This window comes from Eublepharis macularius, chromosome 4 (genome assembly GCF_028583425.1).
Source record: "Eublepharis macularius isolate TG4126 chromosome 4, MPM_Emac_v1.0, whole genome shotgun sequence".
NCBI classification, from domain to species: Eukaryota; Metazoa; Chordata; class Lepidosauria; order Squamata; family Eublepharidae; genus Eublepharis; species Eublepharis macularius.
In genome coordinates this window covers 184,922,735-184,948,521 of record NC_072793.1, presented here as the reverse complement: position 1 = coordinate 184,948,521, position 25,787 = coordinate 184,922,735, and the positions used below count along the sequence as shown (strand labels likewise).

The window sequence follows — 25,787 nt, the reverse complement described above, 5'->3', positions numbered from 1 at the left end:
ATATGAAAACAATGGAACAAATTAAATCAATTTTTAAAGACTGGGCCAGTATGCACCTGTCATGGTATGATAAATTCCATCTAGTGAAATCATTTGTCTTCCTAAAATACTCTATATCCTGAGAACCATTCCAATTTATATTCCGCTAAGTTACTACAGCAATGGCAAGGAGAACTAAACAAATGTCTTTGGGAGAACAAGAAACCGAGGATAGCATTTGATATACTCCACCAAAAAAATAAGAATGGTGGTCTTAATTACCCAGATCTTTTACTTTACCATACTGCGGCCAGATTAGTTTACTACAATTGTTGCACCACCCAGAACCTCCAATCTGGGCAAATATATTCAAACAACTCCTAAAACAATTTACAATTAGCAATGTAGTCTGGAATGGACCAAAGGACCGTCCCCAAACAATCCGACATAACATCTATTTAACCTCTCTGCTGAAAATATGGGACAAGAACAGGAAAAATCTAGTACCAAAGATATCAAGGTATTCTATCTTCACATATCAATGCTGGTCTCCACTAGGACTAGACAAATCCTTCATTGAGTTCTGGAGTAGAGTAGAGCTATCTAGATTAGTAGATATCTCAGAGGTTTATTGGAAAAATCAGAAATAGACTGCATAATGAATTAAAAAAATCACTGGTTTAGATACCTTCAATTACAGAATCTAGCTGACCACATTGACCTGAATAGATTACATGACACTCCCAAATCAGAATTTGAGAATCTAATAGATTCAGCTTTGAATCATAGCAAGGGAATGATATCTAAAACATATAATATAATACTATCTACCCAAACAACTAGAACATGGAAGTATCAGGACCAAAGGTTTCAAGACTGCCAAATTGAAAAATCCACTGATAGATGGAATCGCATATGGTCGTCCAACATTAATACTTCAAAATCTATTGTTCATCTTCGTTCTTCTGTGCCTCCACACATGGGTACTGCACACGCGCAGGCCAGCCGCCGGAAGATTCTTCAATGCTTACCCAGCTCCGAAGGGGCCGTTTGCCGCGCGCCTCAGTGACCGTTTCCCGCCCAAACGGTCACATGCTCCTCCAGCGGCCAACGGCCCCTTCCCTCAGTTCTCTTCTTGCCGCCGCTTGAGGAGAACGTTCCGCTTGTAGCTCCGTGCTTTGCTTGTGTCTTTGGATTGCCTTTTCGTGACTTGACTTGGATTCTGGATTCGACCTTTCTTCTGCTTCGTGATTTGGACGGACTGATCTTGGTAGTGTATTTGACCCGGACTGTGTTTGACGTCGCGTTTTGGCTTGCCCCTCGGAATGGCTTCTACGGCCCTGTTTAAGCACTGTGCCCAGTGCCGTACTAAGATGGCCCAAACGGATGGGCATAGCCTTTGCCTGCTCTGCCTTGGGGAGGAACATGTAGTCCCCACTTGCAGGATCTGCCAGGGTTTTACACATAAGGCCAGGCAGGAGCGTTCCGCCCGCCTCAAGGCTTCGCTGTGGCAGCGGGTCTTGGATGCCCCGGGGCCCTCCGAGGCGGAGATGCCGGGGGCCGCGAAGAAGGCCGGCCAAGTCCCCACCCATGCCGGGGGACAATCTAGGGCGGGCTCTGTGGCGTCTTCAAAGTCTGTGCCTGCATCCCGCCCGGCAAGTAAGTCGGCATCAAGGGCAAGCTCGGTGGCGAGGTCATCGAAATCGCCGCGAAAATCGGCGTCGGTGAGGTTGGAACCGGAGGGGTCGCCTCCGAGGCCGGAACCGAGCAGATCGGATCCGATAAGATCAGCCCCGGCGTCGGTCAAACAGCCTGCTGCAGCCCCGGGACCGGAGGCTGCGTGGAAGGCGTCGAGCAAGAGGGCGTCGGTTCCGAGGGCTTCTTCCGAGCCGGTTCCGAAGAAGACTAAGAAGAAGGCCAAGCATCGCTCTCGGTCCCCTTGGCGCTGGTCGGCAGAGGAGGTGGTCCTGGTGTCCCCGCCTACGCCATCGCCTCACCTGGACTCCCCAGACCATCCCCTCCTTGAGGAAGAGGTGCCGGATCCAGGGGCCTATGTGGTCCTGTCGAGCGGGCGGCGCTCGCCTACGCCGGAATTGAGCCCGGCTCCGCGTCGTCGGATCCGAGAGGCTACTAGGGGACCATCGCCTGCATGTTCCGCCCGTAGCTAACGGTATTGGTCCGAGGGGAGTGTCGGATCCGAGCGAGTCGGATCCGAGCGGTCCGCGGCTGCGCATCACCACCAGGCTTCAGGTATGCCAGAGGCCTACCGGTGCCAGTGGAAAGGGGCTCCACGTGGTTTCAGACCATCGGATCCAGGGCCGTCGTCGTCTGGCCATCATGAGTGGCTGCCGCCACCCTTCCTGGAGGGGGAAGTCAGCTCCGGCCTCGGATGAGGATGACGACGTAGGAGCCGGCTACCGTTCCGAGTCCTTCTCCGAACCGACCCCGGACGACAATGTGGGCCCGTCCACCAGCTCACCCTTCGAGGACCTGCAGATTTACGCGGATCAAATGGCCCGCATGTCCAAGGCCCTGGAGATTGACGTGTCTTCTGTGGTCCCGAAGACGAAGGACAAGTTGTTGTGCAGAATCTATGGGGAGAACCCGGTTACAGTGGGTTTTCCTATGCTGGAGGGCTTGGAGGAGATCATCGACAAGGTCTGGAAGTCACCATCTGACCTGCCTGCCACGTCCAAACGCATCGAGCAGATGTATAAAATTAAACAAGGGACGTGGCAGTCCCTCATCAAGCATCCCCCACCGTCATCCTTGATAGCCGAGGAGATTCAGCACAAGAGGTTGGGGTCCTCCTCCGTCCCACCAGATAAGGAGGGAAGATGGACGCACTGGGTAGGCGTCAGTACTCGGTTGCTGCTTTAGCCCTCAGGATAGCCAATTATCAAACGATTATGGCGGGCTATCAACTCTACCTCTGGGAGAAGCTGGCTAACTATGTCACTGACCTCCCTGCTGACAAGAAGGCGGTAGTGTAGTTGCTGCAGACGGAGGCAGTACGATTGTCAAAGCAGCAGATGAACGCCGGGAGTCATGTGGCGGACGCGGCTGCTCGGGGCATGGCGTCTGCGGTGTTCCTGAGGAGGCACTCGTGGTTGCGGTCGACTGCCCTCCCGCAGGAGGTGAAGGCCAAGATTGAACGCCTGCCCTTCGAGGGTGACTCCCTCTTCTCTACCACCACCGACGAGGCACTTAAAAAGAAGAAGGAGGACCGGCAGACGGCACGCTCCTTGGGGGTCACCCCAGCGGACAGGTCCACGTTCAAGCCTCGGTACTCTTCGAGGTATAATCCCTACCAGTACCGTGGCAGATATCAGCCCCGTCCATACTACCAACAGTACCCTTCCTCACAGCGCCAGTACACCCCGGCGCAGCACCAGGGCAGGAGGCGTAGGCCATTCAAGCCCCGCTTGTCTCAGCCTCCGCCCCAGCAAAAAGATCCGCAAGGGGCTGGAAGACAGTTCTGAAGGCCCAGCCCTGCGGCAGCTCTGAACTTTTCGGACAGACTCAGACCCTTCTTGTCTGAATGGGAGTCAATAACATCTGACTCATGGGTCTTAACAATTGTTGATAAGGGGTATGGGCTGGAATTCACTGAACTGCCAATGTGTACTTCACTGCTTAGTGCGGTGAATAATACTTTAGTTGAGCTGGAGGATGAAATTAAGTCCCTCTTGGCTAAGGGGGCTGTGGAAGAGGTGGCATATGGGGAATCCGAAAGGGGTTTCTTTTCCCGCTTCTTCCTGGTCCCCAAAAAGGACGGGGGCCTCCGTCCTATCTTGGATTTGAGGGGGCTAAATGCCTTTTTAAGGGTAACCAAGTTTAGGATGGTTACATTGCCTGCTGTAATTGCCCTTTTGAAGAGGGGGGATTGGTTCGCTGTCCTGGATTTAAGGGACGCTTATTTCCACATGGGGATTTTAGAGGAGCACAGGAGATTCCTGTGTTTCGTTTATAAGCAGCGGGTATTCCGTTACAAGGTCCTCCCCTTCGGCCTTTTCACAGCTCCGCGTGTGTTTACAAAGTGTGTGGCTCCTGTGGTTTCCTTTCTTCGAGAGCGGGGCTGTACCATCTACCCCTATCTCGATGATTGGCTTATAACGGCAGGCTCGGAGACTAAGCTGTTGCAAGATGTGGAATTGGTTCTGGACACTTGCACACGGTTGGGCCTCCTGGTGAACCTTGAAAAATCTAGGCTGACACCTGTCTGTGTTGTGCCTTATATTGGGGCGGTGTTGGACTCAGTGGAGGCCAAAGCTCTGTTGCCCCTGGGAAGGGCACGTTCCCTGAAGGGCCTGGTGTCCTTGTTTAAAAGGAATCGTTTTCAGCCTGTGCGCATGATTCAATGCTTGCTGGGTCATATGGCTGCTGCCACCTCGGTGGTCCCCTTTGCGAGGCTGCGGATGCGCCCGCTCCAAAATTGGTTTGTGAGGAGGTATAATCCCTTACAGCATCCTCCGACGACAAAACTCTCTATTATCTCCTCCCTTGACTGGTGGTTGTCGGATGTTAATTTGTTTAAAGGGACCCCCTTTGGTTACCATCATCCCGAGTTCTCGGTGACCACGGATGCCTCCCTGCAAGGGTGGGGGGCCCTCTGTGGGGAGCTTTGTGTGCAGGATGTGTGGTCAGAAAGAGAGAGGGGTCTCCATATTAATGTGCTTGAACTGAGGGCTGTTCGTTTTGCACTTGTATCATTCACAGCGCTCTTGTAGAACCATCAGGTGCTGGTGCAGACGGACAACACTACCGCCATGTATTACCTGAACCAGCAAGGCGGCACGGTGTCCATGATCCTCTGCAGGGAGGCCACGCTCATTTGGGAATGGGCGATCAGGAACGGGGTGACACTTCGCGCCATTCATGTGGCTGGGTCAGACAATGTGCAGGCAGACACCCTCAGCAGGGTGCACATGCTGGATCACGAGTGGGGGCTCAACGCAGAGTACGTTGGGCCGATCTTTCGGAAGTGGGGTCGCCCGAGCATAGACGTGTTTGCGACATCAGCGAACACCAAGGCCAAGGTTTTTTGTTCCCGGGCAGGGAGCGATCCCCTCTCTATTGGGGATGCCTTCCAATTTACTTGGGCCCAGGGGCTACATTACATGTTTCCACCTTTCCCTCTAATACCCAGAGTGTTATGCAAGGTGGAGAGGGACAACACGGACTGCATCTTAGTGGCCCCGTTCTGGCCGCGGCAGCTCTGGTTCCCGAAGCTGCTGGAGATGTCCGCCCGTACTTACGTAGCCCTTTCACCCCGGCAGGATCTCCTCCTGCACGGGAGGCTCTTCCACCACGAGCCCAGGAAACTACATCTTACCGCTTGGCGGATTCGACCCCGTCCCTAGGGTTCTCTGAGCCGGTCGAGAGGGTCCTCTTAAACACTAGGAAGCCCTCCACACGGCGTACCTACAAGGCAAAGTGGAGTAGGTTTGAGGCTTGGGCCGCCTGTAGGAAGGTGGCGCCTCGGTGCAGCCCCTTGGGGATGGTCTTGGACTATCTTTGTGAGCTGAAAGACCGGGGCCTTAGTGTGGCGACTCTGAAGGTGCACCTTGCAGCCATCTCCGCATTCCACGGCCAGGTGGATGGCTGCACTGTATTCTCGCATCGTCAGTCCCGCCAGTTTTTGAAGGGGATGCTCAACCTTTACCCACCTGTGTCACCCCCTGTGCCCCAGTGGTCTCTCTCCCTGGTCCTGGCTAGGTTGATGCTGCCCCCCTTTGAGTCTCTGGCTACGTGTCCTCTGGACTTGCTCTCCTACAAGGTGGCATTTCTGGTGGCGATTACTTCTGCCAGGCGGGTCAGTGAGCTGGCTGCTCTTAGGGCAGACCCTCCGTTCCTTCGCTTTCATGCGAATAAGGTGGTCTCGCGCCCATGTGTTTCGTTCCTGCCCAAGGTGGTGTCAACATTCCACCTTTCACAGGAGATTTCTCTACCTGTGTTTTTCCCTGAGGCTTCTACTAAAGGGGAAAAGGCCCTCCACACTTTGGATCTGCGGAGGGCATTGGCCTTTTATTTGGAGAGGACAAAGGTGTTCAGGAACAGCCCCCACCTTTTTGTATGTTTTGGGGCAAAAGACAAGGGCCACAGGGCGTCAGCACAGACGGTGTCCCGTTGGATTGTGACAGCCATTGTAAGGGCCTACGCTTCAGCCAAGGTGGACTGTCCTTTGGGTATCAGGGCCCACTCCACACGGTCCCAGGCAGCGTCTTCAGCTCTGCTCAGGGGTGTACCTTTAGCTAATATTTGTCGGGCTGCAACATGGTCGTCCGCTGATACTTTTGTAAGACATTACGCTGTTGATGTAAATGCTAATGAGGATGTGGCTGTAGCTAGGGCCGTCCTCCACTCCTTGTTCCCCTAGGAGTTTGTTGGTTTAATCTGCTCTGATGGGGGAGACGAGGGCACTGTATATAGTTGTAGATATGTACTTTATTGAATATTGTGGGGTTTAGTATGTTTATCCATGTGTGCGTATGTATATGTGTTGTTCCTACTGTACATAATAAAATTGAGTTGGATTTCACCCCACCTTCCTTATTGTGTGAAGCTTGGTACTCTCCCATGTGTGGAGGCACAGAAGAACGAAGATGAAGACAGGGTTAACATACCTGTAACTTATGTTCATCGAGTTCTTCTGTGCCGACACACAACCCTCCCTCCTGCCCCGCTGTGAACTCCACTGCTGCTTTGTTGTACATATATGGGCTATAACATGAGTTCCCTAGTGAAGTTAGGGCTATGTGTCTTGGATGAGCGGCGGCAAGGGAGAACTGAGGGAAGGGGCCGTTGGCCGCTGGAGGAGCATGTGACCGTTTGGGCGGGAAACGGTCGCTGAGGCGCACGGCAAACGGCCCCTTCGGAGCTGGGTAAGCGTTGAAGAATCTTCCGGCGGCTGGCCTGCGTGTGCGCAGTACCCATGTGTGTCGGCACAGAAGAACTCGATGAACATAAGTTACAGGTATGTTAACCCTGTCTTACCAAAATACAAACTTATAAATTAATTAACAGATGGTATATAACACCAAAGAAACTTTCCCAGATTTCTTCCACATCTCCACCTAACTGCTGGAAAAATTGTGGGGAGAAAGGGAACTTTGCCCATTGTTGGTGGAGATGTAAACATATTGAATCATTTTGGAAAGCAGTGCTAAAGGAAGTTCAGAAAATAACAGGATATGAAATCCCCTGATGCCAGAAATTATTCTATTGGACCAATGGGACAAATACCAAGACCAAATTTCAACAACAAGAAGAGACCTAATAGCCACCCTACTAGTAGCCGCAAAGAGCGCAATACCTACCTTTTGGAAATCCAAGTCTACACCCTCAATTGATAACTGGCACAAAAAAATCTGGGACCATTATATATCAGAAAAATTATATGATAAAATTTACCAAGTAGAAAATTTTCCAAGAACAACCAACTTTATTGAGAAATGGTTTCCTTTCTTTGAATACCTCGAAAATAATAGTTCCTTACCTGGTCTTAAACTCTTTCATACATATGCAAATATATAAGTCATCTGTCAGTTTAATACGTTAGCATTTACAAGTACTTTCTCCTTATATTTGTTCAGATAGATACTCAGATATAATCCTCTAAACTGTTTTAAAGTGATGGTTGTTGGGGGTTTTCCGGGCTGTATTGCCGTGGTCTTGGCATTGTAGTTCCTGACGTTTCGCCAGCAGCTGTGGCTGGCATCTTCAGAGGTGTAGCACCAAAAGACAGAGATCTCTCAGTGTCACAGTGTGGAAAAGATGTAGGTCATTTGTATCTACTCAGGAGGGGTGGGGTTGAGCTGAGACATTCTGTAAGAGTTTCCCAGGGTGTGGAATGCTAATGGCGGGAGGCTTCACTGAATCCTGAGGAGGTTCTTTTGCATATGGATTGGTGCTTGACGTGCTAATCTTCTCTGCAGGGCTATTGTCGGGTGTGGAGTGTTTTGTTGGCCTGGTGTTTTTCAGAACTGGAGCCCATGCTCTGTTCATTCTTAAGGTTTCTTCTTTCCTGTTGAAGTTTTGCTTATGCTTGTGAATTTCAATGGCTTCCCTGTGCAGTCTGACAAAGTAGTTGGAAGTGTTGTCCAGTATTTTGGTGTCCTGGAATAAGATACTGTGCCCTGTTTGAGTTAGGCTATGTTCAGCCACTGCAGATTTTTCAGGCTGTCCAAGTCTGCAGTGTCTTTCATGTTCTTTTATTCTTGTCTGGATGCTACGCTTTGTGGTCCCGATGTAAACTTGTCCACAGCTGCAGGGTATACGGTATACTCCTGCAGAGGTGAGGGGGTCTCTGCTGTCTTTTGCTGATCGTAGCATCTGTTGTATTTTTCGGGTGGGTCTGAATACTGCTTGAAGGTTATGCTTTTCCATAAGCTTTCCCATCTGATCAGTAATTCCTTTGATATATGGCAAAAACACTTTTCCTGTAGGTGACTGTTTTTCCTTGGTTGTTTGATTCATCCTGGGTTTGATTGCTCTTCGGATTTCATTTCTGGAGTAGCCATTTGCCTGAAGTGCGTGGTTTAGATGATTAATTTCCTCATTGAGAAAGCGCGGCTCACATATCCGTCTTGCACGATCCACTAATGTTTTCATTATGCCTCTTTTCTGTCGGGGGTGGTGATTGGAGTTTTTGTGTAAGTACCGATCAGTGTGAGTTGGTTTCCTGTAGACCTTGTGACCTAACTGAAAGTTTGCTTTGCGGATGACCAAGGTATCCAGGAATGAGAGTTTTCCCTCACTTTCTTTCTCCATTGTGAATTGTATGTTCAGGTGGATGTTGTTGAGATGATTCAAAAACTCCCTCAATTCTTCCTCCCCATGGCTCCAAATGATGAATGTATCATCCACAAACCGGAACCATACACTGGGTTTGTGGGGTGCTGATTCTAGAGCTGTTTTTTCAAAATGTTCCATGTAGAAGTTTGCTATAACTGGGCTGAGTGGGCTCCCCATGGCCACCCCATCCATCTGTTCATAGAATTCGTTGTCCCATTGGAAGTAACTGGTTGTCAGACAATGATGGAATAAGGCTGTTACATCCTCTGGGAAAATCTGATTAATCAGTGCAATAGTGTCTTTTACTGGAACCTTGGTAAACAGGGATACAACATCAAAACTGACAAGTATGTCTTGTGGATTGAGTTTCAGAGAACTGATTTTGTTGATGAAATCTGCTGAATCTTTGATGTAAGACGAGGTTTTCCCGATGTGGTCCTGCAGGAGATCTGCCAGATGTCTAGCTAATTCATATGTCGGTGAACCAATGGCACTCACAATGGGTCGGAGTGGGACTGAATCTTTATGTATTTTGGGGAGTCCATATAGTCTAGGTGGCTGTGCTTCAGTCTTGCATAGTTTTCTGTGCGTGTCGGGATGTAGTGAGGAATTCTTGATCAGCTCATTTGTTAGCCTGGTGATTTTGCAAGTGGGATCTCGTTTTAGTTTTTTGTAGGTGGAGGGGTCCAGGAGTTCCTTAATCTTCTTTTTGTATTCCTCCGTTTTCATGATCACTATAGCATTGCCTTTATCAGCTGGTAGAATGATGATGTCTGGATCTGCATTGAGGGTCTTGATGGCATTTCTCTCCTTGCGTGTTAAATTGCTGGTGGGAAGCTTTGCCTTTCGTAGAATCCTGGCTGTCTCTCCTCTTATTTCCTCAGCTTCCTCTTCCGGTAGATGACGGATGGCAGCTTCTACATTTGCAATGATGTCTTCCACAGGAATTCTGGTGGGGGTGACTGCAAAGTTTCCTCCCTTTGCCAAGATGGAGGTTTCTTCTGGTGAGAGTTGACGGTCTGTCAGATTGATGACAATGCGTGCATTGTCGAGCATTGGGCTTGTCTGTCTTTTTTCCTGTAGTTTGTTAAACTTCTGCTTCTGTCTGGATGTGTGGTTGGTAAACACTTGTTCCATCTTCCTGTAGGTGAGATTATCGACCTTGTCCCAATCCTGACTTCTCATTTTATGGCTGGTGTTGATATGCAAGCAAAATAGCTCCTTGTCTGTGGCAGCAAGTTCTCTGCGGGTAGTGTGGATTCTCTCACGTAAGAGGGCCTGTTCTAGACGGTCATAAATGCGGTTCGCCTGTGTGGTTTTGAAGATTCTTTTAGTTGTGAGAAAAGATGGAATGGTTCTTGTGTCCCTGCAGCGTAGAAGAAAGGTCAAAGAACAGAGTAGATGTGCTTTCTTGTTCCGAAGTGTTTCCAATCTTCGGGTCTGTTGGAATGTTTCCTCCCCGTAGAGGTGTTCGATGTATTGTCGAAGGCTTTCACGGCCGGAGAACGATGGTTGTTGGGGGTTTTCCGGGCTGTATTGCCGTGGTCTTGGCATTGTAGTTCCTGACGTTTCGCCAGCAGCTGTGGCTGGCATCTTCAGACACAGAGATCTCTCAGTGTCACAGTGTGGAAAAGATGTAGGTCATGAAATCCGAAGAGCAATCAAACCCAGGATGAATCAAACAACCAAGGAAAAACAGTCACCTACAGGAAAAGTGTTTTTGCCATATATCAAAGGAATTACTGATCAGATGGGAAAGCTTATGGAAAAGCATAACCTTCAAGCAGTATTCAGACCCACCCGAAAAATACAACAGATGCTACGATCAGCAAAAGACAGCAGAGACCCCCTCACCTCTGCAGGAGTATACCGTATACCCTGCAGCTGTGGACAAGTTTACATCGGGACCACAAAGCGTAGCATCCAGACAAGAATAAAAGAACATGAAAGACACTGCAGACTTGGACAGCCTGAAAAATCAGCAGTGGCTGAACATAGCCTAACTCAAACAGGGCACAGTATCTTATTCCAGGACACCAAAATACTGGACAACACTTCCAACTACTTTGTCAGACTGCACAGGGAAGCCATTGAAATTCACAAGCATAAGCAAAACTTCAACAGGAAAGAAGAAACCTTAAGAATGAACAGAGCATGGGCTCCAGTTCTGAAAAACACCAGGCCAACAAAACACTCCACACCCGACAATAGCCCTGCAGAGAAGATTAGCACATCAAGCACCAATCCATATGCAAAAGAACCTCCTCAGGATTCAGTGAAGCCTCCCGCCATTAGCATTCCACACCCTGGGAAACTCTTACAGAATGTCTCAGCTCAACCCCACCCCTCCTGAGTAGATACAAATGACCTACATCTTTTCCACACTGTGACACTGAGAGATCTCTGTCTTTTGGTGCTACACCTCTGAAGATGCCAGCCACAGCTGCTGGCGAAACGTCAGGAACTACAATGCCAAGACCACGGCAATACAGCCCGGAAAACCCCCAACAACCATCATTCTCCGGCCGTGAAAGCCTTCGACAATACATGTTTTAAAGTGCACGCAGTTGTTACTTATGATGACATGTTATGTTTATTAATTTTGATGTATGTATTTATTAATGGATTTTAGTATTAACTTCTTGTATGACTGCAAATTCATGATTGTATATAGTTTAATAGTTTATTGTTATAATTTTTTAAATAAAGATATATTGATTTAAAAAAAAGGAAAACAAAAAAGTACTTGAAGATGGTTATCATATCACCTCTCAGTTGTCTCCTTTCCAGGCTAAACTTACCACGCTCCTTCAACCTTTCCTCAGAGGACTTGGTCTCCAGACCCCCTCACCATCTTCATTGCCCTTCCCTGGACACGTTCCTGCTTGTTTATATCCTTTTTAAATTGCGGTGGTCAAATCTGAACATAATACTCTAGGTGAGCTCTAATCAGGGCAGAGTAAAGGGATGCCATCACTTTGTGTGATCTACACACCATGCTTCTGTTGATAGGGCCCAAAATCGCATTTGCCTTTTTAGCTGCCTCATCACACTGCTGATTCATATTTAGTGTATGGTCTATTAAGAGCCCTAGATCTTTTTTCGAAAATGCTACCGCCAAGACAAGTCTCCTGCAACTATAATTATGCATTTGATTTTTCCAACCTAGCTGCAGAACTTTACATTTCTCTCTGCTGAAATTCATTTTAAAATAACGTTCCATTGAGGGAGGGAGGGGGCGCCGACGATGCCGGACGCCTAAAAAGAGAGCTCTGTCTTCCTGCGTCTCCAGCAGCCGCTTAAAAGCACCCTAAGGACACCATCCGAAATAGCAAGTAACGGGAAAGTCTGGGGGAGGCAAGGGCAAAACAGCCGAACCCACTTCCCACTCTGTAAAAGCCTTTTTCCTTCTGGGCCTCCTAAAGAATCAGCTAATAAAAGCGCTGCTAAGTGCTCCAAGATGGCCACTGTGAGCCCTGAGGCAGGCAAAGAAGAAGCAATCCTTGCACTAGACAAGGAAATCTCCCTTAAAGTAGACCTGCTTGAGAGCAAGCTAATCAATAAGCTGGAAGCTTTGCTAAAGCCCCTGACATTGCAGCTTCAGGAGCTGAATAGCAACATTCAGCAAGTGGCTAAAACGGCTGAAACTGCGCTGCAACTTGGGCTCGCTGTGCAGGAAGAAACTAAAAGCTTACAAGAGAAGGGCAGTTGGATGAAGGCACGAATCCTTGATCTTGAGAACAAACTGAATTTCAATAATCTTAAATTTCGAGGTTTTGATGAAAGTGTAGAAGGCTCCTCTGAACTGGTGTCTTTTATAGCCAATTGGCTGCCAGCCTTGCTGAGCTAAGAGGAGGGCATAAGCACCCTTAATTGATTATGCATACAGACAAGCCTCACCTCGCAACTCTAAGCTTAAACAGGGAAAGGACATTATTGTCAGATTCTCAAGCATCCGCCCTAGAGATGCTTAACCACCACGGCTAAACTTACTGAAGAAAACATCAGATACAGATGGATCTCCTCTACTAAACTCCTGGTCCACCATTAAGGCCGCTCCTATCAAGCACACGACGCTGACTCCGGCAAGAGGCTTCTGAAGGGCTTAAACTTATGCTCTGATAAACGCGCCAATGTTGACTCCGACACTGAATCGGACTTGTCAACCGACACCAGGAAGAAAAGAAGCAAGATTCCCACCAGATCGATGCTTGATAGACAGTAGTCCCACTGCCCGTCTTGCTATATGTCAGTGAGTAGGCCAGTGTAGCTGCTGTTTAGCCAATTGGCCCTATCTACCAACCTGATTGTTATTAACCGCTTTTCTGTCCTCAGGTTGTTCAAGCTGTTCTGACGCGGCTGGAGACGTGGGGGGGGGGTGACTTCTCTTTACCCCCACATAGGGTTAGGGCCCTCCAGGACGAGGGTGCAGTGCCCTCATTGCTCTGTTTCTCAACAGTGCAGCTGGATGGTTGTTGTGGGTTTTCCGGGCTGTATTGCCGTGGTCTTGGCATTGTAGTTCCTGACGTTTCGCCACAGCTGCTGGCGAAACATCAGGAACTACAATGCCAAGACCACGGCAATACAGCCCGGAAAACCCACAACAACCATCGTTCTCCGGCCGTGAAAGCGTTCGACAATACAGTGCAGCTGGAGTTTTTCCTCTGCAGGAGGAGTTAGTACTGTTCTCACTTGCATCTGACGAAGAGAACTGTGATTCTCGAAAGCATATGCTACAATAAAATTGGTTAGTCTTAAAGGTGCTACTGGACTCTCTTTTGATTTTACTGTTCTAACTGTTTTTCATGTTTGGTTAGTTTTGGGTGGGGAGTTGGGGAGGGAGGGGGGGAATGGTGAGAGGGGAAGGGGTACAGGAGGTAAGAAGGGGGGTGGGAGGGGAGGGGTGTGTGTTAAATCTGCTTGGCAACACTTCAGAAAGGTGTATTAAATGGGCTGCTCTTTTCTTGCAACATGTTAATCATAGTGACCTGGAACTGGCCTATAACCTTGTTGTTCTATTCCCTTGGTCTTTCAAGACGCCATGCGATCACGGTGCGCTCTTCGCTATCCACCACACTAGATTCAGTCTCAATGAAAAATTCCCTTCTGTCTCAGAAGGCGCAACTGCGCAGGGAAATCGCCAGCACTGTAGGGGAATAGCATTTACTACAATAAGCCATGTCTGAAAACCTCAAGGTAATTTCTTTTAACTGCCGGGGGCTTGACAACATTATTAAACTGAAGCGAGTGACGTCTTGCTTAGTCAAGCAACGCCCTAACATTGTGCTGTTGCAAGAAACCCATTTGAAGGGTAAATTGCCCCAAGTTCTCAAGTCAAACTGGTTCCAATACCACTTCCAAGCACCAGGATCCTCTAAAGCTAGGGGGGGGGTGGCTATCCTGGTCGCTAAAAATATCATGTTTCAATCATTGGCAGTTAAGGCTGACTCCCAAGGGAGATACTTGTGGGTCAAGGGAAAGGTAAATGGCGCTATAGTGACACTGGTGTCAGTTTATGCCCCTAATAGCAACCAACTGGAATTTATCCAGGAATCGCTGTCTGATTTGGCAGCCTTTGCCGAAGGGGGGCTATTGATAGGGTGGGACCTTAACCACATTGTAGGTAACACGCTAGATAGGTCCCACCCACGCCAGCCTAGATATCACCCACAAAGCTCTATAAGCTCATTGAAGCTTTCTGATCTTTTTAACAAGTTCTCCCTGGTGCCACAGACACAGTCCATGTCCCCCACTCTACACTCCACTTCCCAGCTCCCTCAATCTTCTTCAGCCCCCTCCCTCATATCTGCCCCAAGCTTCGACCCGAAATCTCCCCCTCAGGTCCCTCTGCGGAGCACTGGAACCCATGCAGCCTCTGAAGGTGCCGGATTCCAATTCTAAGCCTCATGCCTCCACAGGCTGGTCTGCACAGAAGGCCAAGAGGCTCTCAGTAGGGCAGGAGGGGAACTGGGGAGGGGGCTCTCTGTGCACACACATGCATCCCACCCTTTCCCTGTTTCAGCTCTTGCATTCAGACCCCAGCCCACCTTTTCCCCCTCCTCCCTTTCCCAAAGACTTTTGGGCTCCCCCTTTAGCCTTCTCAGCCCTTCACCAGGCCCTGGAAAGACCCATGCACCCTTTTCTCCCCTCAGATGCTCCCTCTGCACAAAAGCCCCACGAGGGAAGCCCCGCAGCTCCTATGCCTGCCCAGACTTTAGGGGGGAGAGGGAGACCCGCCCCGCCTGGCACTTGGGCACCCCAAATCCCATCCCTGCGCCAAGGGCAGCCCCAACCAAGAAGCAGCCTGGATCTCCCCCCATCCATTTCTCAGCACCTTGCCTGGACAGGATGCGCCCCTCTCAAGGGGTGGTTGATGCAGGGGGTGCCTCCCCGGAGCAGGACTTGCAGGAGGGGGCAATTCTCGGGGAGGGGGGTCTGTTAGACTGGCGATGTCTCTGGCTCAGACTGCAAAACTGCAAGCGGAACAAAAGGAAGGCAGGAACCATAGAGTTAGATAGATTGGCTAGTACCATCTCCTCCCTGGCTACTCTAGCCGGGCAGGAGGACCTTCTTCCTGCTGGGAGGATGCCTTGGAAAGGAAGGACATGAAGAAGCCCCCAGGAGCGAACTCGGTTAGCCCAGGCGGGCGGAGTCCCTCTCTGGGGCAGGCAGCTGAGGAAGAGGCCGGTGGGGTGGGGGAGCTGGGGGGACATTTTTCCTGCTCTTGCCACCTTGAATAAGGGCCGTCATTCCCAAGCTGCAGAGAGACGCTTGGGTTCCAGCTCTTGGTGGGACCCAAAAAGTTGGGCCCGGCTTACCCTGAGGGGTTTCCAAGACAACCAGTTACTTACCTGAACTTAAAGGTCATGACTGGCTGCAAGCTTCTCGCCCCTAAAAGACTGTTCTGAGGGTTGAAAGATTTGGTTTAAAGGCATTTTGTTAACTGAGGTGTGTGTTGCAAGTTGTGTTCCTAAATTAACCCCATAGGACCCCCCCCCCCCAAGAGGTTACACTAATTGAAACTGGTTACTGAGACCCAGTTTGGTGTCGTGGTTAAGAGTGCAGGACTCTAATCTGGAGAGCCGGGTTTGATTCCCCAGTCCTGCAGGTGAAGCCAGCTGGGTGACCTTGGGTCAGTCACAGCTCTTTCAGAGCTCTCTCATCCCCTCCCACCTCACAGGGGGATTGTTGTCGCAGAGCAAATAATGACATACTTTGTAAACCGCTCTGAGTGGATGTTCAGTTGTCCTGAAGAGCAGTATATAAACTTATCCTGGAGAGGTTTCTTCCCCTCGGTTTTTGTTTCTCTTCAGGCTCTATCCAGCGGGCCTCGCCTGCACGGAAAAGCCAAGGCCCCTCCTCTTCCAAGTTTCCAAATCCACTTTGGAGTCTTGTAGTCCCAGAGTACTACAATCCCCAGAAGGCTCCGCGAGCACCAGCGAGGCGAGCCTGCGCCTTCGAGGCGGGGACGGGGCTTTGTTTCCCCTCGGAGAGAGAAGGCGATCCTGGTGGCATGGAGTTCCGCGGGGCCTCTCCTCTGCCGCCTCTCCCTTGGCCGGGGGGAGACTTTGGCCTCTGCACGCCTGCAGGGAAGGTGAGTTCGGGATTGCACGGAGGGATCTGGGGCGGGGGGAGAAAACACGTGTGAATGAGGCAGGACTGGGCGGGGGGAGCGCAGAGACGGTGCAGCTTCCCGGGCAAGATGGCTGCCTGTGCCCCCGCCCCCTGCAAGCCGCCTGGGCCGATTCCCTCCGGAGCCGCTGCACGGGCCGCCGGTCTGATCCGGAAGGGTCCTTTTCTGGGCCCCGAAGCGACCCTCGCCGCGCTGGCTCCGAAAGGCGCCCTTGGTCCCCGCAGGCGAGGAGGGCTCTGGCCGCGCTTGGCTCGTGGCTTCCTCGGGAGAGGGATTCTCTGAACTGGGTCTCCCCCTTCTCGTCCCCCTCCCCGTCCGCGCTGCCTCCACCTTCCGGGCTTCTCGGGAGTAAACCGCCCTTGCAAAAGAGCCGAGGGGTGTTCCGGGGAGGTTGGGGGTCCGGACGGGGCAATTCCCTTCCCCGCTGATCTTGCATCGCCCACCCTCAGTCATTGGCAAGCTCCTTTCAGTTTATTAGTATAGACAAGAATAACGTCCCCTCCAAGCAGTCTGTTTTGTATTAAATAGCCTGTTTAACCTTTATGGGGCGTGGGATGGTTGGCAGAGGAACCTCCTACTCAAGAGTGAGGGAGCCCTAATCACATCATGGATTTTCTTCCAGATTCTGAGAAAGCAAAAACGAGATCTTTTCCTCACTGAGGCCAGTAGCTGTATTTTGTGGTCCGAAGTTAGCCACAGGGACTAGGCAGAACAAAAAGCTCATCCTTAAACTATGCAATGTCAGAAACTCACACGGAGGTGTCTTTTGCACATTCATTTGCAGTCCCAGAACTGAAAAGGCCAAATTTCGAATTTGCAAATTCTGAAACCTTGGCTGGCTTTGCTGCCCTTATCCTTATGACAAATAAAACTTACCGCTGTAAATTCTATCCACAAGTTTGGTGATTTTATACTTTCCCTCATGTGTAAAAGCACTGATCTCCTATTCAAGGCAAAAGTGCTCCTCCAGTTTTGATGGTGTCCAACGGTCACAAGCGGGGGGGGGGGGGTGCATCATTAGCGCTAGAAAAGCACGTTAATGCATCATTCAACTCAGTCTAGCCCACAAGATGGTCTCCTGCCTTGACTCAGTTGATGTGGCCACCTGGATCCCCTCTAACGTAATAGCAAGTCTAGACTACTGCAGTGCATTCTACATAGGTCTCCCCTCAAAGTCAGCTCAGAGACCACCAGTAGGTGCTGAACACTGCAGCTCAGTGGTTGTTACTATTACTACTACTATTATTTATAGAATGCCTTTCTCACTGAGATCCAAGGTGGATTATACAGTGCAAGTGAAATACAATATAGTCAACAATTAGGACATTCACTGAGCAAAATAAAGTAATCTACAACAGTTAGGCGATCCAGTGAAACAGATACAATAGGATATGTTTGCAGACAAATTGAAAACAAATGTAAATCTGAATACAAAGATGAAATCTTTCTAAAACAAAGCATAACTAATTTCTATGGCATGTTTAGCAGCATAGAAACTCTCTAGTAGGCGAGTATCGACATCAGCAGGCAGTCCCCAGTAGCATAGCATATAGTCCTTGTCCCTACCAAGGCATCTCTATGAGTTATTTTTTGTGACACAGTCCTGTTATTGGGGTAAAAAGCCCTCTTGAATAATTCACTTTTGCATACTTTGAAGACAGCCAGGAGAGGGGGAGCTTTCCTTGCCTCCTCAGGCAGGCCTTTCCATAAAGTAGGGGCTATTGCAGAGAAAGCACGTGTACGGGCAGCTGTTGATTTTGCCCCACTTGTAGGGTGGTCTCTGCAGAATGCCCTGTCCAGGTGAGCAAAGCTGCCTTGGTGGAACATAGGGGGAGTCCCAGATGTGCAGTCCCAAAGCCATGAAGGGCTTTAAATATGGTAGTCGTGACCTTGAACTGGACCTGGTAATGGATGGGAAGCCAATCGAGTGGCTATAGAAATGGAGTTATCTGCATGCTCCTCGTTCCTGAGAGTGAACAAGCCACTGTGTTCTGTGCCAGCTGGAGTCTCCAAGTCAGCTTTGAGGGGAGACCTGTGTAAAGTAAATTACAGTAGTCCAGTCTCGATGTTACCATGGCATGAATCCATGCGGCCAGATCTATTGGATCAAGAAAAGGGCCATCTTCCAGGCTAGTCTAAACTGGGAGAAGGACTTTTTTGCTGTACTGGCCCCCCCATTCTGCCCTCACTCCATTGGCTTCCCATCAGTTACTGAGCTTTTGATGGTTGTTATGGGTTTTCCGGGCTGTATAGCCGTGGTCTTGGCATTGTAGTTCCTGACGTTGCACCAGCAGCTGTGGCTGGCATCTTCAGAGGTGTAGCACCAAAAGACAGAGATCTCTCAGTGTCACAGTACTGAGCTTTTGCCGATCACTTACAAAGCCCTTCTTGGCATCACTCCTGATATCTATGGGGCTGGCTCTCTCCCTATGCTCCCCCACGGCAGCTTCGCTTGTCTGAGCAGGGCTTTCTGTAAGCGCCACCCTGCATATGGGCAAAATTAAGGACTCCCTATACCTGCATGTTCCCTGTGTTGCCCCCCTGGTGAAACAGTCTGCTTGGGGCAGTCAAGAAAGCCCCCATGTCATCATCCCAGTGGATCCAAAGTAAAGATCCCACTGTCTTTCCAAGCCCTTCCTAGAAAAGATTTCCTCCCAATTTTTAAATCTGGATTGGCCGATAATGTTAATTTAATATGTGAAAATGGGTCAAATTGATATTTCAGTGACATACACACTCCATTTAAAAAACGGGAACAGATAAGTAACTTCTGCAATAGCAGTTAATATCTTAATCAAAAAGAGTCCAGTAGCACCTTTAAGACTAACCAACTTTATTGTAGCATAAGCTTTCGAGAATCACAGTTCTCTTCATCAGATGCATCTGACGAAGAGAACTGTGATTCTCGAAAGCTGGTTAGTCTTAAAGGTGCTACTGGACTCTTTGATTTTGCTGCTACAGACTAACACGGCTAACTCCTCTGCATCAGTTAATATTTTAGTATCTGCATTCATCGAAGAAATGGGTTGGAAATATGCACATTGAGTGCTGTGCCTGCAGCTTTTGAAATCGCAGTAATACAAACATTATATGGGAAGACTGGCAAGAAACCAGAGTCAAAGATCTCATTGTACAATTGATATGTTTTGGGATTAAAAAATCTGAAAAGGGTTTCTAGCATTCAACAGGGAACACATCTAATCTTGGAGATTGCAAGACCTGATGCAATCCAAATTTCTTGCCACTGTTTTCATGTATTGCATTCTTTGAATCCATTGACTGGCCAATGGGAGTCTTCTTTCTTTCTTGAGTGCTCATGGACAGGAATAAATGAACAGGTGGAAAATCTTTTCCTCTTTCAGTGCTCCCCCGTGTCCTTTGAGGAGGTAGCCGTGTTCTTCACGGAGGAGGAATGGGCTCTGCTGGATCCAGGCCAAAGAAAACTCTACTGGGAGGTGATGGAGGAAAATTACCAGACCGTGGCCTCCCTTGGTAAGGATTTTTTCCCCTTAGATTGTGAATATGGAAGAGAAGCGAGGGGGTGTTACCTTCCTTTGGCCCTCTTTGTTTTCAGAACACCCCTTCCTTTACCAAAGAGGAAGAAACGGATGTCCCACACCTGGGGAATCTATATCCCCTGTGAATGAAAGCATTAGACACCCTCATTCTGTAAAGAGAAATCTGTGCTTGAAGAGAGCCCTGTTCAGGAGAGATGGACAACACTCGGTTAGGTTCACGCTAGCCAAACCCTGCCCCTCCTGTTTCCCTCTCCGGCCTTTCTGTGTTCAGATTCTAGGGCAGAGTCCTCCTGACTACTCAAAACTGGCACACTCCAAACGCTAGACAGCACTGGCATTGATATTTGTCTTTTATTTATTTTTGTTTTTGTTTGTTTGTGTCGCTGTTTTCTCATCAACTCAGCCAAGAACATCCTGTTCCAGGCAAAGATTTCTTCCAGCTGCTACTAAGAATGTTCCCACCCACCCCCAGCATAATAATAACAACAATAAGTAATAATAAGTAACGGGCTTTCTCTTGTGTGCCCCCTCCCTGTGGAACGGCCTGCCTGAAGAGGTCAGGATTGCTCCCAGTCTCCTGGCTTTCCACAAACGATGGAAAAACCGAGTTGTTCAGAAAGGGCTTTTTGCTCAGATAGGAGAGCTGTATTGTAGGGAGGGGGTCTCAGATGCTTCACCCATGAGATAGGGATCATAGACTTCACCACTAGGTCGCCTTACGTATTATCTGTTGCTTTAAATACCTACTCCTATGTCCTTTGTACTACCTCTGCTTCATGGTGTCTAATGTCAGTCCTAGAACTGATTTATGTTCTGTTTCAGCAGAGATAGCGAGATACAGAGTTGAGTGTCATCTGCATATTGGTGACATCCTACTCCATAGCTGTAAATGAGTTCTCCTAAAAACTTTGAGGTTGAATAACATGGGAGATAAGATTGCGCCCTGCGGAACCCCACAAGATAGTTCCCATTCTGGAGATAGCTGATCTTAGACGGCAACCCTTTGAGTCCATTCCATGAAAAACTATTTAAACACCTCCAGGAGGAGCCATAAGGAAGCATGGCCTTTGTCTCTGTTCAGTTGATCATCCACTAACACAGCTAGTGCTGTCCCTGTCCCATGCGGTGGTCTGAATCCAGACTGGAAAGGGTCCAGAGCACTAGAATTAGCCAAGATCTGGAAGTGGTCAGCCACTGCTCTCTCAATCACTTTGCCCAGACTGAACCTCCAATGTTGAAATAGGGTTTTCCCTCAAAGGCTCAGTGTAAAGTATCGGGTGTGGCCGCTTTCATGTGTCACTATTTGAGAGACACCCAGAGTTGCCAGGGAAGCTAGAAGTTCCGGAGCGGGGGAACACTGCCCACTAAAGTTCAATACTTTAGGGATGTTCTTAACCCCCCTGCCCTCCTTTGTTTTGTAAAGCAGGAGATTGTTCCCACACTCCCTTTCTTGACTTCCTTTCTCATCTGTGGAGAAACAAAAGGGCTTACCTGTGGTTCTCGAAACCTTATGCTGCAGTAAAGTTGGTTAGTCTTAAAGGTGCTACTGGACTCTTTTCTTTCTTGCTACTATAGACTAACACGGCTAACTCCTCTGGATCTATAATACATATGTAAGAAATCATTTTCAGTTTTCTCTACAATACCTGTAATATCCTTACAGATACTATACTTGTAGTCATAATACCTCAAAAATTTACCCTTTCTGTATTCCCCTAGAAAGAACCCTGTGGTGCAGAGTGGTAAGCTGCAGTAATGTCCTCCACGTCACGCCACTTCCAAACTTTTATCTACTGAATTGGTTCAGAAGACACAGGAGGCGATCGGAGAAATATGTCAAGGAAACAAAAAACTGTCCCAACTACTGAAACTGTTAACTATTTTACACTGTATTTTTGGGTATGGCTGCTGTTGACTAGTAGCAAGCAGACGGTCCTGGGTGAGTTATGCAACTCGTGTGGTCTAAAGTAACCCAGGGGTTGCTGCAGACCCTGATGAGTTGTCCCTTAGCCATGGAAAGAGCCGTGCCCGATCACTGTGGTTCTGTCTGACAGAAACCAAAACAGGAAAGCTGGCAATACTGTGCGGTTGCCTAGCAACAGCAACCAAGGACATTTGTTTCTTATAGCTCCCCATCCCTTCCCCCATCCTGGCAATCTATTTCTTTTTACTATTTCTGCTTCTTCTGCAAACTTGGGTTTCTTTCAGGTATGAGGACCTGTCTTGTCTGCTCATGACTTCAGACTCTGGATTTAACTCTTTCCATAGTTTTTTCCTTTCAGGTAAACAAAAACTATCAGTAAAATTCATGACTTTTTAAAAAGCATTTCTTTTCCCATTCTGTATCTGTGTGCATCCTAAATCAGTACAAAAAACAGATGAACCTTAACAGCAACTCTCTATCTTATCACTTTCTCTGTTTCCAAAACAAACTAGCATGTGGTTAGATATTGCTAAGGTTTTTCCAGCTCCCTGGTTCTCACTGTGGAAAAAGTCCTTCTCTACTGTCCGTACCTGCTAATTAGTATTCTCTTCCTTTTCATCCCCACTGACTCCTCTCTCTCTTTTTCAGTTGCAGATAGACGAGAGAGGGCAAGTGAGAAGGAATCAGGAAGAGGGATTGTGGAAAAAGAGGAAGATCTGTGTGCGGAAGTGACGTCTGGAGATCAGTGGGTACCAGACGGACAATGCAGATGGAAAATAGAAGCAAAGCAAACTCAGACGAAGGGATTGGTTGCTTTTCAGAGCAGAAAAATGCAGGCAGCCCCAGCTGAAGATGAAATGCAGATTAGAAAGAGAAGACAGAAAGGTCCCGTAATTGAGAAAAAGTTCAGCTACAAATTCAGTCTGAAAAAATACCAGAACATTACAACATGGCAAACACAATATAAAGGTTTGGAGTGTGGAAAGAGCTTCCCTGAGACTGATCCCTTAAGAGCACATCAAAGGATTCACACAGAAGAAAAGCCGTATAAATGCTTGGAGTGTGGAAAGAGCTTTTCTCACAATGGCAGCCTAACTGCACATCAAAGGATTCACACAGGGGAAAAGCCATTTAAATGTTTGGAGTGTGGAAAGAGCTTTTCTCAGCATGGCAGCCTAACTGCACATCAAAGGATTCACACAGGAGAAAAGCCGTATAAATGCTTTGAATGTGGAAAAAACTTCTCACGGAATGGACTCCTGACTGCACATCAAAGGATTCACACAGGGGAGAAGCCATATAAATGTTTGGAATGTGGAAAGAGCTTCTCTTGGAATTATTGCTTAGCTGCTCATCAAAGCATTCATACAGGGGAGAAACCATATAAATGCTTGGAGTGTGGAAAGAGCTTTCATGTCAGTGTCAGGCTAACTGCCCATCAAAGGATTCACACAGGGGAGAAGCCATATAAATGTTTGGAATGTGGAAAGAGTTTCTCTTGGAATTATCGCTTAGCTGCTCATCAAAGGATTCATACAGGGGAGAAACCATATAAATGCTTGGAGTGTGGAAAGAGCTTTCATCTCAGTGTTAGGCTAGCTGCACATCAAAGGATTCATACAGGGGAAAAGCCGTATAAATGTTTAGAGTGTGGTAAGAGCTTCTCACGAAATGGCCACCTAACTGAGCATCAAAGGATTCATACAGGGGAGAAACCATATAAATGCTTGGAGTGTGGAAAGAGCTTTTCTCGGAATAGCACCCTAACTGAGCATCAAAGGATTCATACAGGGGAACAGCCATATAAATGCTTGGAGTGTGGAAAGAGCTTCTCACGGAATGACCACCTAACAGAGCATCAAAGGAGTCATACAGGGGAGAAGCCATATAAATGCTTGGAGTGTGGAAAGAGCTTTTGTCAGAATGGCAGCCTAACAGTACATCAAAGGATTCACACAGGGGAGAAGCCATATAAATGCTTGGAGTGTGGAAAGAATTTCTCTGACATTCGTACTCTAACTATACATCAAAGGTTTCACACAGGGGAGAAGCCGTTTAAATGTTTGGAGTGTGGAAAGAGCTTCTCTGCCAGTAGTGCTCTAACTAAGCATCAAAGGATTCATACAGGGGAAAAGCCATATAAATGCCTGGAGTGTGGACAGAGTTTTTCCCACAATAGCAGCCTAACTTATCATCAAAGGATTCACACAGGGGAGAAACCATATAAATGCTTGGAGTGTGAAAAGAGTTTTTCCCACAATGGCAGCCTAACTGCACATCAAAGAATTCACACGGGGGAGAAGCCGTATAAATGCTTGGAGTGTGGAAAGAGCTTTTCTCAGAATCAACACCTAACTGCACATCAAAGGATTCACACAGGGGAGAAGCTATATAAATGCTTGGAGTGTGAAAAGAGCTTTTACCACAATAGCAGCCTAATTGTGCATCAAAGGATTCACACAGGAGAGAAGCCATACAAATGCTTGGAGTGTGGAAAGAGATTTTCTCGGAACTGCATCCTAACTGTGCATCAAAAGATTCACTCAAAGGAGAAGCCATATGAGTGCTTGGAATGTGGAAAAAGTTTTTCTCGGAATGACAAACTAAGTTTGCATCAAAAGATGCATTCAAGGGAGAAACCATATGAATGCTTGGAAAATTGAAAGAGTTATGCCCACAGTTGCTGTCTTACCTTACACCACAAGAAAGCCACCTAATCGCAGTTAGCTTTCTTCACATCAGTCTTTCAACGTTCTTCACATTTAGTCAAAAGGAGAACTGAATACCGCCTGGATTTATTCTGTTTTTTCATCATTTGTTTCGTAACATTTGCCAATTTTGATTTCTTAGTCGTTTGATAGATTTGATTCTGTAATATAAAAATTGAACAGTTATTTCATTTATGGACAAGGGTTGTTACATCTCTGTTACCTCAATATAACTTTTCTTTTGGAATTTGAGAGCATGAATATATAGAATAGAATCATAGAATCACAGAATCATAGAGTTGGAAGGGGCCATACAGACCATCTAGTCCAACCCCCTGCCCAGTGCAGGATCAGCCTAAAGCATCTCTGACAAGTATTCATCCAGCCTCTTCTTGTCAAACACTTTTATCTTCGGGACTGTGATGGGAAGACCTTCCCTGCTTTTTATTTTTATTCCCTCAAAGATATGGTTATTATTTAAATTTGAATAATTTTGCCAATACTTTATTTTTTAAAAATAGTTAATTATATATTTCAAATAATAAACTCATCAACATAAACCCATAAAATATAAACTACATAATATAATAATCTAAATCATAACTCTACACTGATCCACGGTTTTGGTCATCAGTAATCATCTAGGTCATATATGAACCCAAACACATCATCTTTATTTGTGTGTGTGTACATAATGTATAACATACTGTCAATTAAATCATAGTTCATCAATTAAATCACGTAACTATATAAAACTTGCTTATATACATACTTAGTTAGAGCATTGGCAGCTGTGACTGGATAGATAAAGCAGAGTCGAGTGTAGTTGATCCCTACGAAGATAGAGGTCTTCTACCTGTATTAAGGATTGATAGGTACGGGAATACGGCTCCCAGCCCTAGATGGAGCAACGCTGGCACCTATGCCGGTGAGGAGCCTGGACGTGATCCTGGATGTCTGTCAATGGGGGCCGTGGTTATGGCAGTTGCCAGATCTGCATTATTCTATCTTCATCAGATCAGGTGGCTTACTTATTCCCTACCTCTCAAGTGGCAACCTAGCTACGGTGATCCGAGCAACGGCCATCTCCAGGTTAGATTTCTGTAAATCATTCTGCGCAGGGCTGTCCTTGAGGCTGATCCAGAAGTTACAACTGGTCCACAACATGGCGGCACATATCCTTACTTGGACTCTGGTTAGGATGCAGCTTCAACTTGTTTTGCGTCAGC

General features: G+C 47.8%; 1 protein-coding gene across 1 annotated transcript in view; it reads left to right on the top strand.

The window, feature by feature from the left end:
* LOC129328024 (zinc finger protein 208-like) overlaps nucleotides 1–25,078 on the top strand; it is a 53,062-nt gene extending 27,984 nt beyond the window's left edge. The window contains exon 4 of the mRNA XM_054976763.1: nucleotides 22,875–25,078. Within this exon, the coding sequence (XP_054832738.1) occupies nucleotides 22,875–24,513 (1,639 nt within the window). The 3' untranslated portion in view covers nucleotides 24,514–25,078. The remainder of the gene's footprint in view (nucleotides 1–22,874) is intronic.
* Nucleotides 25,079–25,787: the final 709 nt, after the last annotated feature.